Source organism: Desmodus rotundus, chromosome 1, assembly GCF_022682495.2.
Source record: "Desmodus rotundus isolate HL8 chromosome 1, HLdesRot8A.1, whole genome shotgun sequence".
Classification (NCBI taxonomy): Eukaryota; Metazoa; Chordata; class Mammalia; order Chiroptera; family Phyllostomidae; genus Desmodus; species Desmodus rotundus.
In genome coordinates, this window is record NC_071387.1 from 163,618,627 (window position 1) to 163,638,668 (window position 20,042).

The window sequence follows — 20,042 nt, forward strand, 5'->3', positions numbered from 1 at the left end:
GTTTCTGATGTGGAAAGCGTTGAATCTTTTACCATTAAATGTGATGCTAGCTATAGGCAGATGCCTGTCGTCACGTTGAGGAAATCGTCCAACCTTAGTTTGCTGAGAGTTTTTATAATGAATGAGATTGGAATTTTGTCAGGTGCTTTTTCTATAACTATCGAATTATCCTATGATTTTTCTCTATTCTCTTCATATGGTGGCTAATTGGATTTGATTTTGAGTTGTTAATCCTTTCTATTCCTAGGATAAATCTCTCTCTCATGGCTATGTTGTATTAACCATTTAATATATTGTTAGAATTGATTTACCAACTTTTGTTAAGGAGTTTCGCATCCGTATGTTATTGAAGAATTTTTTTCTTTTCCTTATAAGGGTTTTGGTTTTGATACCAGGATAATCACGTTAACACCAGCTTTATAAATGAGTTGGGAGGTGTTTCTCCTGTGTTGCCTGAAAGGGTATGTGTAGAATTGGTATTTTATTTTAGCTGGTTATTATTTTATTTTTACTGTGTATTCATCCGGGCATGGGAGTTTAATTTATAGGAAGGTTTTTAATTTTGAATTCAAATTATTTACTTGATATAGGCCTGTCTGGGAAACAGTGACTTGGGTTGTTCAAATTCAAGTTGTACATTCCCAAGAAAGGTCTGTTTTTATGACTGACCCTTGGTTGGTTCTGGCAAACTGAGCTCTTGGACCGTTCTGTCTGATGAGTATTTTGTGTGTGTTGGGTCTTGAGCCATGGTATACCAGCTTGTCAAATTGTTTATGCTAAACATGTGATTTATAGTAAAAATTTGCTTGGTCAGGATCTTTAGTTACTAATGTCATACATACTGATGACAGTGTACGTAGGCTAGGCATACAGCACCTACATGACTGATCTCTAATAAAAAGGCTGGACACATCTGTCATAATCAAGTTCTACTGACTGGCAGCTCTTTGTACCTATGGTTACACATTGTTGCTGAAGAGTTCAGTAGCTTTTAATGTGACTCCACTAGCAGGACGAATCTTGGAAACTTGTGCCTGGTTTCCTCTGGACTTTACCCCATATGCCTTTCCTTTTTGCTTATTTTACCTTTGCTGTAATGAAGTATAACCCTGAATATAACAACTTTCTGAGCTCTTTGAGTTCTTCCGGTGAAGCATCAAGCCTTAAGATGGTCTTGTGGACCCTCAACACAGGACTATTTAGATTTTCTATTTCTACTTGATGTGAGTTGGTAATTTGTCATTCAAGAAATTTATACATTTCATCTGAGTTGTCAGCTTATTGGCATTAAGTTGCTAGTATTCCCTTAGTGTCCTTTTAATATCTGTATCGTCCCCATTGATGTTTCCTCTTTCATTCCTGATATTGATAATTTTTGTTTTCTTTTTTCTTGATTGATTTAGAGCTTTCTCAATTTTATTGATCTTTAAAAAAACAGCTTTTGGTTCTATCAATTTTCTTGTTTCTGTTTTTTATGTCATTGACTTTTTTGATATATCATTAACTGTTTTATTTATCTTTTATACTTCATCCTTCTACTTGATTTGGGTTTTATTATTTTCTTGTGATATTTTGACAAGAATATCTTTTTGTCAATTTTGACATGAAATCTTTTTATCAATGAAAACCTTTAATATTATGTATTATCCTATTAGCATTGCTTTACTTGCTTTTTCCAAATTTTAATTTATTTTCATTGTCATTCACATAAAAATATTTATGATTTTTTGGCTCATGGAGTGTTATTTATTCATATTTTTTAAAGTATATTTTATTGGTTATGGGATTATGGTTGTCTTATTTTTTTATCCCCTTTATTCCCCTCCACCCTGCACTTCCCCTCCCACTAGCATTCTCCCACCTTAGTTCGTATAAGTTCTTTGTACATTTAAGTTCTTTGGCTTCTCCATTTCCTCTACTATTATTAACCTCACCCTGTATATTTTGTACCTACCATTTATGCTTCTTATTTCCTGTACCTTTTCCCCTATTCTCCCCCTTCCACCTCCCCTCTGATGACCCTCCATATGATCTCCATTTTTGTGATTCTGTTCTCGTTTTGGTTGTTTGCTTAGTTTGTTTTGTTTTTTCCTTAGGGTCAGTTGTTGATAGCTGGGTGTCATTTTACTGTTCATAGTCTTGATCTTTTTCTTAGATAAATCCCTTTAACATTTCATATAATAAGGCCTTGGTGATGATGAATTCCTTTAACTTGAACTTACTGGGAAGCACTTTATCTGCCCTTCCATTCTAAATGATAGCTTTGCAGGATAGAGTCACCTTGGATGTAGGTCCTTGCCTTTCATGACTTTGAATACTTCTTTCTAGCCCCTTTTTGCCTGTAAGGTCTCTTTTGAGACATCAGCTGATAGTCTTATGGGAACTCCTTTGTAGGTAACTCTCTCCTTTTCTCTTGCTGTATTTAAGATTCTCTCCTTATCTTTCATCTTGGTTAATGTAATTATGATGTGCCTTGGTGTGTTCCTCCTTGGGTCCAATTTCTTTGGGACTCTCTGGGCTTTCTGGACTTCCTGGAAGTCTCTTTCCTTTGCCAGATTGGGGAAATTGTCCTTCATTATTTGTTTAAATAAGTTTTCAACTTCTTGCTCTTGTTCTTCTTCTGGCACCCCTATGATTAGGATGTTGGAGCGCTTAAAGTTGTCCTGGAGGTTCCTAAGTCTCTCTTCATTGTTTTGAATTCTTGTTTCTTCATTCTGTTATGGTTGGATGTTTATTTCTTCCTTTTGTTCCAAATCACTGATTTGAGTCCCAGTTTCCTTCCCATCACTGTTGATTCCCTGTATATTTTGCTTTATTTCACTTTGCGTAGCCTTCATTTGTTCCTTCATTTTGCGACCGAGCTCAATCAATTCTGTGAACATCCTGGTTACCAGTGTTTTGAGCTCTGCATCTGATAAATTGGCTATCTTCTTGTTGCTTACCTCTTTTTCTTGAGTTTTGCTCTGTTCTTTCATTTGGGCCATATTTCTTTATCTTGGTGCACCTGTTACATAGTGAGGGGTGAGGCCTTAGGTATTTGCCAGGGCGGGGCAATGCAGGTTTTTGCAATGTAGTGCTCTCTGTGGGGGAGGGGTCAGAGAGGGAACAATGCCACTTGCTCGGCTCACTGCTGGCTTTCAGTCACTTCTTCCCTTACTCACAAGCAAGTTGGGCCCTCTGGTGCTGATTCCTGGGTGGGTGAGCATGTGTGTGTTCTAAGACCCTGTGGGACTGTCCAGTGAACTCTCCTGTGAGGCTGGGAGTTTCTCCCACTTTCGCAACCCCCACAGGTTGCAGCAAGAAGTTTTGAGGCTTTCTTTTCCCATGCCTGAACCCTGGGTTGCTCCATTTGTCTGGCTTTCCTGTTGTTCCTCCTGGTTTATCCACATGCAAATGTGGCACCACCAGATGCTGCCTTGCCCTGCACCCTCTCTGCCCTGGTTGCCCACTTTGTCCCTCCTGACAGTCTGGATGAATGTTTCTTCTTTAATTCCTTGGTCGTGGGACTTCCACACAGTTCAATTTTCTGTCAATTCTGGTTGGTTTTTGTTTTTAAATTTTTTGTTGTCCTTCTTTTGGTTGTGCGAGGAGGCATCGTGTATCTACCGATGCCTCCATCTTGGCCAGAGTCCTGACTCATGGATTATTTAGATTTATGTTGTTTAATTTCCAGAGATTGTGAGAGGGAGGGTTATCTAGTTATCTTTTTGTTATTGTTTTATGATACAATTCCATTTTAGTCTATGAGGACAAGATAGCAGAAAGGTTAATTTATCTGACCAAGGTCACACAGCTAGTATACGAAAGAGTAAGAGTCCAAAGCCAAGTAGCTCAGCTTCAGAACCAGTCTTAGACCATTCTCCTTTTACAGACATTCTTTCTGTTGATGATTCTTCCTTTTCTACCTTAGTTTGACCTCTTATCAAAATCTGGTATTAGCTGTCCTTTGGGGAGTCAGCTGACATTGGTATAAATTTTTTTATTTTAAATATGAGTAGAAGTGACTAAGTCCTTAGAAATCAGTAGTCAGTTAACTAGTTCTCCTTGAACTTGGAATCTTGTTGTTTTAAACAGAAAATTCCGAGCTAGTTATTGTTAATTCAAAGCTGTTTATACTTTTCAGATAGTTACAATAGTAGTACTTTTCTATTTGTTTATCTTCTTCCTTTACACTCAGACCCTGGTACACTGCCTAACGTTTTGAAACAAAATGTTCCTTTAAACATAATTACTGGTGTATTTGTTTGAATTTCTTTTGTTCTTGAAATACCTTGTTAGCTTTTTGAAACATGCATAATCCTCTAATGTTGTGGGAAAACTGACAGAAGCTTCTTAAAATTTATGTTCAGAGGATTGATTGATGTTTTATTGCTATCAAGTGCAAAATTTCATTTTTACAAGTACATGCTGCCTTAGACACACAGTTGAGCTATACGTCATCTGCCATTCGATGTCAAATGATGCAAAATGTGACCTAGTAAGCAATCAGTGGTTATAGTACAAAAATAATCAAAGGTTTAGTCAATAACTCATGAAGTTTGATGTGCTTGTATTGATAAACTAATTAAACAGATCTGCCTGTGTTTTTCCAGCCTACTGGGGCTCTGCTATGATTAGCTGTACAGCAAGGAATGTTGTAGCATTGAATGAAAGTAACTGATCAGAAAATGGTGTAGTCACGGAGCTTTAAGTACTCCCATTTCTGGTCACAGAATGGTTTCAGGGAAAGTAGGTTTTCTCTGCACACCTGCAGCCAGTCAGTGCATAGGCCTCTTGTGGTCAATATTGATCGGTTCTTATAACAGAAGTAGAACAAATTTAGTGTTTAGCAACCTTCTGTGATTTAATATTGTTATGCTTTTTGCTGTAACAGTCACAAAAATCCTTCTGTAATAGTGAGTAATTATAGCAATACCTAGTAGCTCAGCTGTGGATCTAAATGTTTCAGTGTTGCCAATATAAACTTCTGGATATATTCTGGAGTTTATAATTCAGCTTTATAAATTGGCTATACCAGTTACTTGGTAAATAAAGGTATTACTAAGAAAACAAAACGATGAAGTATGGATGGACTTGAACCCATTCTTCTTTCAAAACTTTTCAGAGAACTGTAGACTGAGATCTGAATGTAATTAGTAAGGAGAAAGAATATTCTATATGATTAATTTTTTAAAACTCTACAAGTTAAAGACTTTCAAGGCAGTCTTTGAAATCCATATCATTTGTTCATAGGGTATTGGTGTCCTTCTAGACATCTGTATAGATGTGGGTTAATAATCATTGATGGTAACTTAGATCATAGATGTAGCAATCTAATGGGAAATGTCTTAATTTTTTTCAGCCTACTATCGGGCTGTGATGTTGCGCTCAGCCAATAATTATTGAGTTCTTACTATATGCCAGGCATGTGATAGGTACTGGAAATACTGCTATAGGTCAGTGAAACTGCAAATGTTAATTGCTTTTTGGCATTGTAATCCTTGGAACTTCAAAATCTGGTTGGGGGGGAAATCATTTATACCTCAAACAATTAGATGAGTGCTTCTTAAACTGTAATTAAAAAATTTTTAAAATTTGTATTTCCATTAAAAAATCTAAAACATTGGTATATTTTTGACCATTTGGTTGCTATCTTAATCTTACACACTTATATACACATAGTTTTGGTACCCATTTGTATTTTCATGTAAGGTCATTGGTTCCAAGTGATCATTTAAAGTGTTCATATAAACAAACAACAAAAACGGTTCTTGGACTTTCAGGGGCCTAAGTGGGTTGGTATCGTATGTAGATGTGAGGTCACCTGGGTGAGACTGCTATTGATGGTTGGCACTCAGAGATGTTGTTTTGGAGTGAGTTTTTCCTGATTGGCTAATGCTCAGAAACTAAGGGCTGTTGTCTCAGATTGGTTGACTTGCAAAAGCTTGTTCATTTAGCTGAGTTTTTGTTGATCTATTGAGCAGGTTTAAAGCAATTCTGATGGCTGTACATTGCCAACACTACAGAAAAAACTATCTTCCTAAGGTCCCAAAAATATTTTCAGTTTGAGACTTTTTAAATAATAAAACTGTTTAAAGTGGATTTATAATCAGAGAAAATACTATTTTTTTGTTTTGGAGGATGTCTGAAAAAATGAGATTCAATCCTAATGTGGAAATATCTTAATTGTTTTGTCTGAACACAAAATTAATATTCATATTAAAAATTAAATAATATAGAAAGTTGTAAAGATGGAAGAAGTTCACTGGTTAATACCAGCACCCACAGATAATTACTGTTAACATTTTACCATTTGATATCTTAACTTTTACACTTAACCTGATTTGAATCCTGGTTGTTATTTAATAAATGTGCTGTCTTGGTGAAGTTACTTAAACCTCTCTGTGCTTCAGTTTCTTTACCTGGGAAATAGGAATAATACGACAGGTTCGTTGAGTAGTAAATATAAAATGAAGTCATCTAAGTAAAACATATAGAACAATGCCTGGCACAAAGGCTATTTGTAAGTATTTGATATAATTACCATAATATGTCCATTCTAAGACATTTGTTTTTTATTTTGATACTGCAATTGGGACTTACCTTAACAATGATAGTGACCTATAATTGGCAGGGATTTTTTTTTGTTGTTGTTCCTTTCTTTTTGATTTATGATATAACATAACAGTACATCTGGTCTATCTTAGATTGATAAAACACTGTGTGTACCTATTTTTTATTTTTTATTAATACAGAAGTGAAGAAATATAGAAGTGAGATACAATGCATACTATTTTGCACTTTTACAAACTTTACAAGGACATATTTTCAATATGCAAGATTTATTTAATTCTATATAGTGGCTGCATAGTGTAGTGTGTGGATGGCACTCTATTTATTTTACTCTTCATCTGTTAATGGACATTTTATTGTTTTATTTTTGCTTTGGGGGAAGATTTTGATTAGTGGAAATTGGGGAAATGTAGAGTGTAATCTGAGTGAAGATTGAGAAAAAATGTGCAAGATATTGGGGACTGTTCCTGTTTGAGTAGAAGGAATTTTGGGCCAGATTTTGGACTGTATTGAGTACTTAGTTAAGGATTGTAGATTCTGTTTTTAAGATTTTATGGATTCATTTAACACTGAAGAGTAATTGGAAATTAATTTTTTGTTACTTTTACCTATACCCCTATTATATAGTATTGAGGAATGGATTGATATCAACTTAAGGTAGTGTGTTTAGCATTTTTATTAATAAGTGATGATGTAGAAAGTATGTTCATTAAGTTTTTGCTTGCGCTCATGAAATTGTAAACAGCAGCAAAATAAGTCAGATTGCAAATTAAGGTCTAAAATTAGGGTGCTGTGAGGAGTTGAATTTAGGGTATTGAACATTTCTATGGGTAAATGTAAGACCTTGCTCTTTTTTTAAAGGGAAGAAAACTCACAGGACAATTATTCAAGTATGGCTTGATTTAGTCAGATGTACATTTGAAGAAGGTGTATTGTATCACTGGAAGTACCTAACCTGGAACAAAGTCTTAACTAGTTGTTCTGCTTAACCTTAATTTCTAGTTTGGAATGCCACACTGAAAGAATTATAAACAAATTGGAGTAAGTTCAGAGGGAGCAGAAGGATGGTACAGGACCTCAAAACTATGCTGTGAAATTGGAGTGCCTGGGAAGGAGGCCATGGCAGTTGTCTTTAAAGTAGTCCAGATTGGTTAGTATGATATCAGACGTGGCCCAGTGTAGCAATGGCTTTCCTTTTCAGCATCAATTCCAGCAATTTGTAACAATGTCCACCCCTTTCCTATGCTTTTTGAAGATTCCATAAACCTTGGCATGCACTGTGCTGATACATAAGGAAGTCAATCAGGGAGTGGTATTTGAAGATACTTGAGAAGGGAGATATGGGCTATGAGCAGTGCCAGAAGGAGGCAGTTGATGAATTTCAACTCAAATTCATTCAATTTTTCTGTTTATCATAATTTTGTTATAAACAATGATTAAATTGCCTCTAAAAACAGTTTTCTCAACACACTTCCAACCTTTGGAAGTTTTGTCACACAATATTCTTAGTTAGCTGAAGATACCATGTAATGTATATTGGAATGTGAATATTACCATAGAAACCGATTTGGAGCTTCAGCACCTTTTGACAGATGAGGAAACATATCATAACCTACTATATTATTAGTGGGTATAACCCAAGTTCTTTGTGTTATTTGTATCCCTCATTTTGAAAATATTTTTGTAGTTCAGTAAATATTCCAATATTCTTAAATGAGTTTTGCTCAGGGACACCTTGGTAGGATGTTACTATTATAGATTGGGTTATTAAAATTCTTATTTCACAAGCTTTTCTGTTACCATTTATTATTCTATAATATGCATGATGGGGCAAAAGTAGGTTTATAGTTGTGAATACATGAAGCACAGCATTTATCCTTGTATTGTTATTTATTAATTTTCTATATGATTATTGTATTAAAAATTATTGTTATTTTCTATATGAACAACTGTAAACCTACTTTTGTCCCACTGTGTAATGTCTTTATTTTACCGTCTAAGCTATGACCAGGCTTAGTTATTTACTTCAAAAAACTTAAGAGTAGATTTTGGTATAGAAAATATTGACTTTTAATTTTCACTCTGGCTAGGATTAAATGATTTTATTTTTACAGATCAAGAAGTTAGTATATGTTTACCTGGTTCGATATGCTGAAGAACAGCAGGACCTGGCACTCTTGTCCATAAGTACTTTCCAGCGAGCTCTAAAAGTAAGTAATAGAGTGAATAGGCAAAGAGCTACAAGGTGTCTGCACAGTTGAAGGTGTGTCATTTAAAGAAGTGGAGCAATAATTCACTAAATGGCACGGTAGTGATTTCAAAGAGTTAAAAGGCCTCTCACAGTGCCTATTCAATATCCTTAGAAAATAATTTAGGTAACCAACTGGACCTTAACCCTGTATGTTTCAGTTTGTATCATTATCTTGCATCAAAGAACTCTTCATCATTATACAAACTAATTGTTGAAAGTGTGCAAAGACAGGACATGACTTTATTGGAAGGTAAAATTTATGATCTCTGCCAATTTATTATGAAATTTTAAAAAATCTAGCATGGTTAGTAGTAAGTGATGAACAAGAATTATAACCATTACTTTTCTTATGAAAACATTATTCAGAGAAATAAACATTTATTAATCCTTTTTCTTATCCATTTCCATATACTGGTTGTTTATTCTAAGTTAAGTAGCTTTCCCCCGCTATTATTACATTGCATCCTATAAGCTCCTATTAACTGTGCCATAAAGATGTCTTTGAAATACTATAAACTTGCAATTTTGATGACTATTTTTGCATAATTTTTAGGACCCAAATCAACTAATTCGTGCAAGTGCTTTGAGAGTTCTGTCAAGTATTAGAGTACCAATTATTGTACCTATTATGATGCTCGCTATTAAGGAAGCTTCTGCTGATTTATCCCCATATGTTAGGAAGAATGCAGCCCACGCAATACAAAAATTGTACAGGTAGGTGCTTTGTTAATAATATCAAAGATCTCTAATGTTCTGTGGAGTGTTGTAGCCTACAAAGGCTCATTTCAGTAGCTCTTGTAACTAGTCTGTTCTTATACTAAGTAAACTCAGTGTCTGTGTTTTTCCCTTCCTAAACATTCTTTAGACATCTTTGTTTTGGCTCTAGGGTATCCACAGATTTTTACTTTTGAGCCAATTAGGGCCTGTAATAATTTACAGATGTCATAATTTAAAAATAATCAGAATTTGAATTTTCATTCATATAGTCTACCTCTCATGTATACATACACATACATTGTTAGGAAATTACTATTTTTTTCTGTTTATTGTAGGGTAGAGTTGTATGTTATCCTCTTAACTTACTTTGTTTCCCTGCTTCCCTCCTTGGTCTTGCTGTTTCCTTCCTTGTCTGATTTTTTCCCAAAGCTATTTTAGTAAATAAATCTTTTAAATACTGATTTTTAAATATAGCACCGTACCATATTTATATGCTATTTATTAAAACAGTATACATTTCTTCATCTCCCTAGTAAACATATTGCCTAAATAAAAATATCTGCAATAATTTGGTATTACTTTTTGTTACCATTAATTCCACAAGCTTCTATCTAGATTATTTTGGTTTCCAGTGCTGTGTTATATGTGTAAAATGTATGAAAACAATAGAGGATGTATTTATTATCACACATTTGAGGGAAAAATCAAACATGCCAAATAATTAAAGGCAATCTATAATTGAATAAGATATTAATGTTTGATATATATGTACATACAAAGGTACACTAACAATGCCTTTAATAGGATAGGGGTCACATGGGGTTTCATAATGTAAAGATGAAATGAAATGACATTAGTTGTGAAAGACTTCCTGGAGAAGGGAGACTGGAGTTGAAATTTGAAAGAATTGGAAGGTTTTAATGTTCAGATAATAATAATGGTTACTATTAACTTACGTAATGTTTGTAAAAAAATACTAACTCATTTTTTTAGGTAAACTGTTAAAGTCATGTCGTGCTTCTTACTGATTATCTTTCTTGTTACACACTTGCAGAATAATATCGAAGTTCACTATGATGGTTTAAAAGTTCATCACTGGGCTCCATTTTTATCTCTTCAGCTTCAATTTTTACTCTCTTTGCTTTTAACGTACAGTCTCACTACTGCCTGTTAGTCTTCTACATAAAATGTTTTTATCTCATTATCATCTCTTGTTCCTCCTTTAGTGTCTCTACCTAGAAAATTTCCTCCTTTTCTCAGCTCTAAAGTCAGTTGTTTAAGATTTCTCTGAGGTATCACTTCCTTTAAGAAATCCTCCACAGCCCACCTGCCACCTTCTTCTTTATCCTCACAATCCCTTATGCACATCTCTGTTATGTGGCATGATTGTGTTTGTGACTGTCTTCACTAACCTCTGCTTCTTTATCTCTGTATACCTATTGTTCAGCATCTCAGTAAATGAACAGAATTCCATGCCAGGAGGAAATTAGATTGCTGTCAATATTTCAGTCATTAGAGCAGCTATTGAGATACACTTCTCAATTTTGTACTTATGTAAGCCTTTGCTTATATATTTTTTGTTTTAGAAAGCAGGTTTTATAATGTATGTGTCCATCAGTGAACTAGAATGATACAAAATTCTTTTTTGGAAATTCCATGTATTTGTTCTTTACCATTACATATCCATAGTAGAAGATGACTGCTATCTTGTTATTTTCCCCTTCAGTTAAAAAAAGACTGTGGTTTATCTACTTTCTTATGGTTTTCTAACCTTTTTTTAAAGAAGTGAACTTGTTCTTTAAATACCTTCTTAATGGTATTGGTATCTGGGTTTAATATTGCTCAACTTTAGAGAGAAAGAATAGGACACATTGGGAGTAAAAGCATCCATTTTACATTACATTTGTTTTCTGTTTGTTTCTATCCTTACATAATTCTCACTTTCAATTCCCTCTTTAAACATTTCTCAATATTTTTGAAATGGTTAGCTTCATTTAAAGTTAGAGTTAAAGGGGAGAACCAAGATGGCGGCGTAGGTAGACACACTGCGCCTCCTCGCACAACCAGAATTGACAGAGAATCGAACAGCAAGGGGGACCAACACCAAGAAAATAGAAAATAACCATTCATCCAGACTGATAGGAGGGGCGGAGACAGGCACCAGGGTGGAGAGGACTCACGTGGCTGTGGCGGGACCGAGACTGGTGGAGTGTGGGACAAATGGCGCAGGCAGTCCGAGCACTAGCAGACCCTGCGGCCCCACATTGGCGCACAGATAAACCCAGAGGGCCGGACTCAGAGTGGCGGAGAGCGGGGCAGGCAGAGCAGTGGGTAGCACCCCGCGGCACCACATTCGCCCACAGATAAACCGGACAAACAGCAGGGACCGAAGCAGACTGCGTAACCCAGGGCTCCAGCTCAGGGAAATAAAGCCTCAAACCTCATTGAAAACGCCCGTGGGGGTTGGGGCAGCAGCAGGAGAGACTCCCAGCCTCACGGGAGAGGTTGTTGGAGAGACCCACAGGGGCCTAGAGTGTGCACAGGCCCACCCACTCGGGAACCAGCACCAGAGTGGCCCAGTTTGATTGTGGGTAGCGGAGTGAAAGATTGAAATCCAGAGGAGAGTGTGGGGGGCGCCATTGCTCCCACTCGACCCCTCCCCCTCGTACAGCGTCACAGCTCAGCGACCAGCGTTACCCCGCCCTGGTGAACACCTACGGCTCCGCCCCTTAAAGTAACAGACGCGCCAAGACAAAAAAAAAAAAAATGGCCCAAATGACAGAACACTTCAAAGCTCCAGAAAAAATACAACTAAGCGACGAAGAGATAGCCAACCTATCGGATGCACAGTTCAAAGCACTGGTTATCAATATGCTCACAGACTTGGTTGAATCTATTCGAAAAACAGATGAAAAAATGAAGCCTATGCTAAGAGAAACAAAGGAAAATGTACAGGGAACCAATAGTGATGAGAAGGAAACTGGGACTCAAATCAATGGTGTGGACCAGAAGGAAGAAACAAGCATCCAACCAGAAAAGAATGAAGAAACAAGAACTTGGAAAAATGAGGAGAGGCTTAGGAACCTCCCGGACGCCTTGAAACGTTCCAACATCCGAATTATAGGGGTGCCAGAAGGAGAAGAGGAAGAACACAAAATTGAAAACTTAATTGAACAAATAATGAAGGAGAACTTCCCTAATCTGGCAAAGGAAATAGACTTCCGGGAAGTCCAGGAAGCTCAGAGAGTCCCAAAGAAGCTGGACCCAAGGAGGAACACACCAAGGCACATCATAATTACATTACCCAAGATTAAATGCAAGGACCTACATCCAAGATTACTGTATCCAGCAAAGCTATCACTTAGAATGGAAGGGAAGATAAAGTGCTTCTCAGATAAGGTCAAGTTAAAGAAGCTCATCATCACCAAGCCCTTATTATATGAAATGTTAAAGGGAGTTACCTAAGAAAAAGAAGATCAAAAATTGGAACAGTAAAAATGACAGCAAACTCACAGTTATTAACGGCCACACATAAAACAAAAATGAGAGCAAACTAGGCAAACAACTAGAACATGAGGGTTGTCATTAAGGGAGTGGGAGGAGGAGAGAGGGGTAAAGGTACAGAGAATAAGTAGCATAGATGATAGGTGGAAAATAGACAGGGGGAAGGTAAAAATAGTGTAGGAAATGTAGAAGTCAAAGAACTTATAAGTATGACCTATGGACATGAACTATAGGGGGGGAATGTGGGAGGGAGGGGGGTGGGCAGGATGGAGTGGAGTGGGGGGGGAAATGGGACAGCTGTAATAGCATAATCAATAAATATATTAAAAAAAATAAATAAAAAAATAAAAAAAAAATAAAGTTAGAGTTAAAGGGAAAAATTTAATGTATGTTCTTTTGTTTTTATGTTTTAGCCTTGATCCAGAGCAGAAGGAAATGTTAATTGAAGTCATTGAAAAACTTCTGAAGGATAAAAGCACAGTAAGTAATACATTGTTATGTCAAAGTACAAGTATGTTTTATTTCATAGTACCATTTTATCATCATATATTTGATATAATTATTCTTGTTTTTAAATGGTATAAAAATGGAGCATTAAAATCCTTGAAGAATAAAAGTATCTATGTAAAGAGAAGAATTGCATTTAGCATTTTAGCTTGTTACATGTTTCTTTATCAGAGTACACAGAAGAGCAAGTTGGGAAAAAAATCCTTTCTTTAATCTGTGGCTAAATTGTTGACTGCTTTTAATGCCAAAGTTTTTATTTCAAGCAATGATTTATTAGAATTTATAAAAACTGAATCATCTGGGAACAAGTAATTGTTTTAAAATGAAGTTCTAAATTTATTAAGGAGAACTGAAAAATTAAGAGGGAGTGTGTTTTAGTATTACAATTTTTGAAAAAATACTAAATATTTCACATGTACAAGGCAAATTTTATTGGCTGATAAGAATGATTGAACTGGCTAATATGAGTCATCTTTGGGGGATATACATAACCCCTCCTTCTCCCTTCACTCCCATTCTTTGTGTGGAATGATAATGAGATCTGGGAATAGTGGTGAGCAGACCTCTGGAAGAGCTGGTATAATGGTTTCTTTGATGCAGGCTTCTACACCCACCTCTGTGGCTCAACTATTGAGGAAGAGGATGCCAGCTCATCTTAGGATGATATCACCAAGGAGCATGTGTATCCATATATAGCAACTATCCAAATATAGTGGCCACTGGCCCCATAGCTGTTGTTGAATGGTGTAGCATATGGTTTATTGTGGAGAACATTGAACGTGCACTTGAGAGGAACGCGTATTCTGTTGTAGTTGGGTGGAGTGTTCTATGTATGTCTGTTAGGTCTAATTAGCTTATAGTTTTGTTCAGGTCTTCTGTTTCTTTGATCTTTTGCCTTTTTTTAAATTTTCATTTTAATTTTTTAATCTTTATTTTTTTCCATTACCATTTAGTCCCCTTATACCCCTTTGCCCCCAGCAATCACCACACTATTGTCCATGTCTGTGAGTCCTTTTTCCTTTTTGCTCAATCCCTCCACCCCCAGACAGAAATAAAAAATGCAGTATCTGAAATAAATAAAACACTGGAAGAAATAAACACTAGGTTCAATGAAGCAGAGGGTCGAATCAGTGATTTTGAAGTCAAGGTAGAAGAAAACACCCAGACAGAGCCACAAAAAGAAAAAAGAAATTAAAAAAATGAGAAGAGCTTAAGAATCATTTTGGACAATATGAAGCATAACAGCATCTGCATCATGGGAATACCAGAAGGAGAAGAGAGCGAGCAAGGGATTGAGAACCTGTTCAAAGAAATAATGACCCAAAACTTCCCTAATTGAGTGCAGGAAAAAGACACACAAGTCCAGGAAGCTCAGAGAATCCCAAACAAGTTGGACCCAAAGAGGCCTACACTGAGACACATCATAATTAAAACGACAAGGCTTAAAGACAAGGAGAGGCTCTTTTGCCTTCTTAATGGTATTGGTATCCAGGTTTAATATGATCAACTTTAGAGAGAAAGAATAGGATACACTGGGAATAAAAGCATCCCACATTATCCATTATTGAAAGTGGAGTATTGAGGTGCACTACTGTTATTGTAGAGCTGTCTATTCCTTCTTTCAATTCTGCCTATATTGACTTCATATAGTTAGGAGCTCTGATGTTTGGTGCACATAGGTTTACAATTGTCCTATCTTCCTTTTGTTATTATAAAATATCCATTTATCTCTAGTAATATTTTTTGTTTTAAAGTCTATTTTGTCCATTGTAAGTACAGTTGCTCCAGCTTTTTTATGGTAGCTGTTTACATGACACATCTTTTTCCTTCTTTTACTGTTAACTTGTTGGTATTTTTGAATCAATTGTGTGTCTCCTGTAGACAGCATATAGTTGGATTTTGTTTTTTTATTCAGTTTGGTGTATGTGCCTTTTGGTTAGATTATTTAATCCATTCACATTTAATGCTATTGATATAGTTGAATTTATTACTGTTATTTTTTTTTATTGTTATTACTGTTATTTCTGTTTCATGTCATTTTGGCTCCTCATTCCTCCTTTACTACTTTGTTTTTATGTTATATGTTTTGTATATGTTTTGTTGAAAATTTTAATTCTTTTGATGAGTTTTTCACTATATATTTTTAAAAATTTTATATTATACATGAGATTATATTTACAGATTTCATTCCTAGGCCATCCAGCATATTTCTTTTAATCTATAATGTAGCAGAAATCTTCACTGCATTTCTTCTGTAGTCTTTGGTATAATGTTGGAAGTAAGCAAACATAGATTTGCTTAATAAATAAAGACAGAGAAAAGAAATTTACTTTTCTTTTATCCTCTGTATGGTATACTTTTACCTGTTTCTAGGACCTAGATACACAATCAATATTATTGCTATTGTGGTTAACTTGACTTTAGTAATAATAAAAAAGTTTCTTCCATGTGCAAGATATTTGCTTAGTACTATGGAGGACATGGGAAGAACTACAAGAAACAGAAATTTTAATGTAATTTACCATGATTTCTGCTACATTATACACTAAATGAGATTTGTGGCATAGCCTACGAGTGAAATCTTCATGTATAATGTGCACATATCTTCTCAAACAAGGTACTTCACAGCTGAAAACTACAGTCTTTGGAATTAGATAGAATCGGATTTTGTGTCTGAACTTCTGCCATTTGGTATCTATGTATTTAGCCATCATAAGTTTCAGTTTCCAAACTTGCAGGGCTGGTAATTTCTAGTATATAAAGGTTTTGTTTATATTGAATGAGTTGTTGTATCTAAAACCCTCAGCACAGTGCCTGACACCATAAAAGGGCTTAATAAATATTCCAAATCAGAAGTAAATTCTCAAAAAGAGTGTAAAGGATGGTTTCTTTGTAAATTTGAAAAGTCTGTTCTTGATTTCTGTCCACTTATTTCCAAAATACAGTGGAAGATATATTGAGTACTTGTTCAAAGTAGGTATTTCATAGTTGTTAAAAGATTAAAGAATTTTTTTTTTTGGTGGTAGAAATTGGGTGCTTAGTGTTATTTTAATGTTTTACTTCACAAATGCTCAGTGTTCAAAAGTAGATCTTTTGGCAGCTTGATCTGTCATTTATGAGGCACTCTTTTTTCTGAAGTATTATATATATTTATGTGTTAAAAATTAAAAACACACCTACATTTATTTTTCTATCTGTAGTAAACAGCAATATTATTTACTGATACCTCTAATTCCAGTGTAATAGCATGGGGTTCTTTCTAGCTTCCTTACCTTTTCAACTTCTTTCTCCAACATTAAGAAATGTGGTTTCCATTTTCCACAATATATTTAGCTACTCGCTCCATTCCAGAATGCAGGGAAGTGTCGTTTCAGAATTGCTAACCTGTACTTGTGTGGGAAGTAGTGAGATAGAGACAGCTAAGTAGGTTAAGTAGTAGTTTAGAGTTGCATTTTATCTTGGCTTTACTACTTTTAAGCTATTGTAAGTTGAAATTGCTTTATCCTTATATCATTGAACTTGTTATATTGGTATATAAGACAGCTATCAATTTTCTGTATGGTAATTTTATGTCCTGCTTCTCTACCGAATTATTTTATTGTTTGGTTTAGTTTTGTTCTTCATTCTCCATGGTTTATTCTAGAAAATGAATCATATCATCTGCAAGTAGAAGTTGTTGTACTCTTTTCTAATTCCTATGACTGCCGTATTTTTCAGACTATAAGACTCACTACCCCCCAAATTTGGGGGGAAGTGGGGGTGCGTCTTATAGTCTGAATGTAGCTTATCTGGGTGGAGAGGGGGGCGGTGGTGGAGCAGGGTTACAGGAGGCAGGAGCAGGACCATGTTTTTTGCTTCAAAAATGTTTTACCTATTTTCCTCCTGTAAAACCTAGGTGCGTCTTATGGTCCTGTGCGTCATATAGTCCGAAAAATATGGTAGTTTTTGTGTCTGATTATATTGGCATATACCTTTAGTACAGTGTTTAATAGTAGTGGAGAAGGTGGGCATCTTGCCTTATTTCAGTCTAAAGAAAATGCCTGTAATATGTCTGCATTAAGTAACATGCTGATCCTGAGGATTTTCTGTTTTCTTTGAAATATAATAGTTTTACGTGGTGTCTCAGGGTTACTTGAAGTGGGTCAAATTTTTCCTGGTATCCAGTGAGCCTTTTCAAAATGTAGATTCAGGATTTATATTATTTCTGAAAAGTGGTGGGTTTTTGTATAATTTTAAATATCTGTTCAGTTGTTACTTTTTATTCAGGGATTTCAATTTTATGTAAGTTGGATCCTTTTTTGCCTGTTTTGTATTTCAATCACTGTGTCTCTTAACCATTTTACTTCTTTCTTTACCTTATTCCCATTCCACTTGGTTCTTTTCTTCTTTCTTTAAATGTCCCTTATTAAATTTTCATTCAACTATATTTACCAGAGCACCTTGTAATTTAATTGTCATGTCTGCTTTTTTCTGTTTGTTACCTGGTTTCAATGAACTTCTGCTTTATTTCTACCTGATGTTTTTTGTTCATTTCTCTTCTCTGTTTTTGAATTTCTGATTCATGTTCATTTTTCCAATCTCCAAATGCTTTGAGGGTGCTTAATTCATTTTGGAGTGTTGTGTTTACAGTTTTCTTTTGCTTCCTCATTGATTATTTTGTGGGTAATTTTCATAAGTTGAATTGTTTTGATTTTTATTTCCTGTTTTCAGTTCTTATAGATTGAATCTATTATTATTATTATTATTATTATTTTTGGTGGGGTTGGTGGTTTGAGTTTGAGATACTTTGCAAGATTCCTGGTACAAGACCTCCCTCTATGTCAGAATAGCAATTGTGTGTGTGTTTTTTGGTCTGTTTTGTTTTTGCTGGGATGGCATCCCTATAGAAAAGGGATGTATGTCATAAGATTATTTTGATTATTATTATCTTTTTACTTGTAGGATCCTAAAGTTTTCCGTCACCTTACATTTTCTAATGTGCTGCTTTTCCTTCACCTCTTTTTAAGCCATTTTCTACTGAAACTTTCCCTTTCCAAGATAGCCTCATTGATATCCCTACCTCTTTCCCCAGTGAATCCCCTTCTTAGTAATTTGCTCTAATCTACAGTAATCTTTTGCAGTATTTTCACACTTAGAATTCTCTCTCTTTTTGTGCTGTTGATTTTAGTTCCCTCTTATGCCCACCACCAATTCTGGTCTGCTTTGTTCTTGGCAGTTTTATCAGACTGTCATGGGTTTTTGTGAAGTTACGTGGTAAAAAGCATGACAAATAACTCTCTGGCATTGAGGACTGACTATTTTCCATGCATGTAGTTTGAAGTTTGGAGATTCTCTCTGTTTTAGTTATGTATAGGACATAGGTTTACGTCTTTAGTTTTTTTGGATTTGAGTTGGAACATTCAGATTTATTTACTCAGGTACAAGTACTATTTAAATTAGGGTTGTTTTGAGAATGTTTTCTGATATTTTTCCCTTAGTATAGTTATAATCTATTATAGAAAGATTAAAAATATTCTCATATCTATACAGATATTTATGGATCTTTATTATTATTTTTGCTTGTTGAATGTAATGCTTTATTGAAGGAAGACAGCTATATTTCTTCTTTCCCCCAAATTAATAATGTCAGCATTGACATTTAAAATCAATAAGAATTCCACATTATTTTTGTTTAAAAACTTCCCAATTAAAAACCTGGTCTTATTTACTTCCACATTTTCAAAAGAAAAGCAGTTGTCATCAGCAGGAGCTTCTTGGGACCATTACCAAGATGACGTTGCTGTGGCTGCTGGTAAATATGAATTTGAGAAGTGTTCATCTATTTAAAACATTTTTAAATTTTAACCTCTGTTGATTTTGATATCTACTACCTCTTGTTGCTTATGTTAGCCTAAAGAAAGATTTTTTTACAATTAAGATCGTAAAGAAAACTAGTTCTGTGATTCTTATTTTAAGGAAAGGTGGAATGTAAACATATTAAAAGATAATAGAATGACTTTTCCCTTTTACTAGAGAAAGACCTATATTTGTCATATGACTAGTTCTTTTCTAAAAATAAATCATTTGGGGTTTAGGAATTGAGTTATGGTAATATAACTAGAGGAACAGTTTAGTGTTACTTAAGGTAACTATTATCTGAATATATCTGCAAATTTTAAAAGCTATAATAGAAACCTTATAACTATAGTCAATGAAATTAAAAGGTAATATTTTATCTATATTCTACCATCCCCAATCAATAGTTACAAGTTTTCTTTATATAATTTCTTCATTTTATGTTCCTAGATTTACCATTTTCATCTTAATTTCTCCATTTAACACATACTGCTTATTTTTTACTATAAACCTTTCCTAATGTTCAGTTATATTTTATTTTAAAATTTGTTGTACTTTTTAAAAAAATATAAAATATCTATATTTGTTGGGCATTTTAAATGTAGCAGTGGACAGTGTCTCTTTTATTTAGAACACCTCAAAAGCAGGCTGGGATTTATTTATTTTTGCATTTAGG

The 20,042-nt window shown here is 34.9% G+C and overlaps 1 protein-coding gene across 2 annotated transcripts in view; it reads left to right on the forward strand.

Moving 5' to 3' along the window:
- The window catches only part of AP3B1 (adaptor related protein complex 3 subunit beta 1), a 243,083-nt gene that overhangs the window by 39,892 nt on the left and 183,149 nt on the right, over positions 1–20,042 (forward strand). For both annotated transcript variants that reach the window (XM_045197878.3, XM_024563519.3), the window contains exons 4-6: positions 8,667–8,762; positions 9,357–9,517; positions 13,438–13,504. In XM_045197878.3, the coding sequence (XP_045053813.2) occupies positions 8,667–8,762; positions 9,357–9,517; positions 13,438–13,504 (324 nt within the window). The remainder of the gene's footprint in view (positions 1–8,666; positions 8,763–9,356; positions 9,518–13,437; positions 13,505–20,042) is intronic.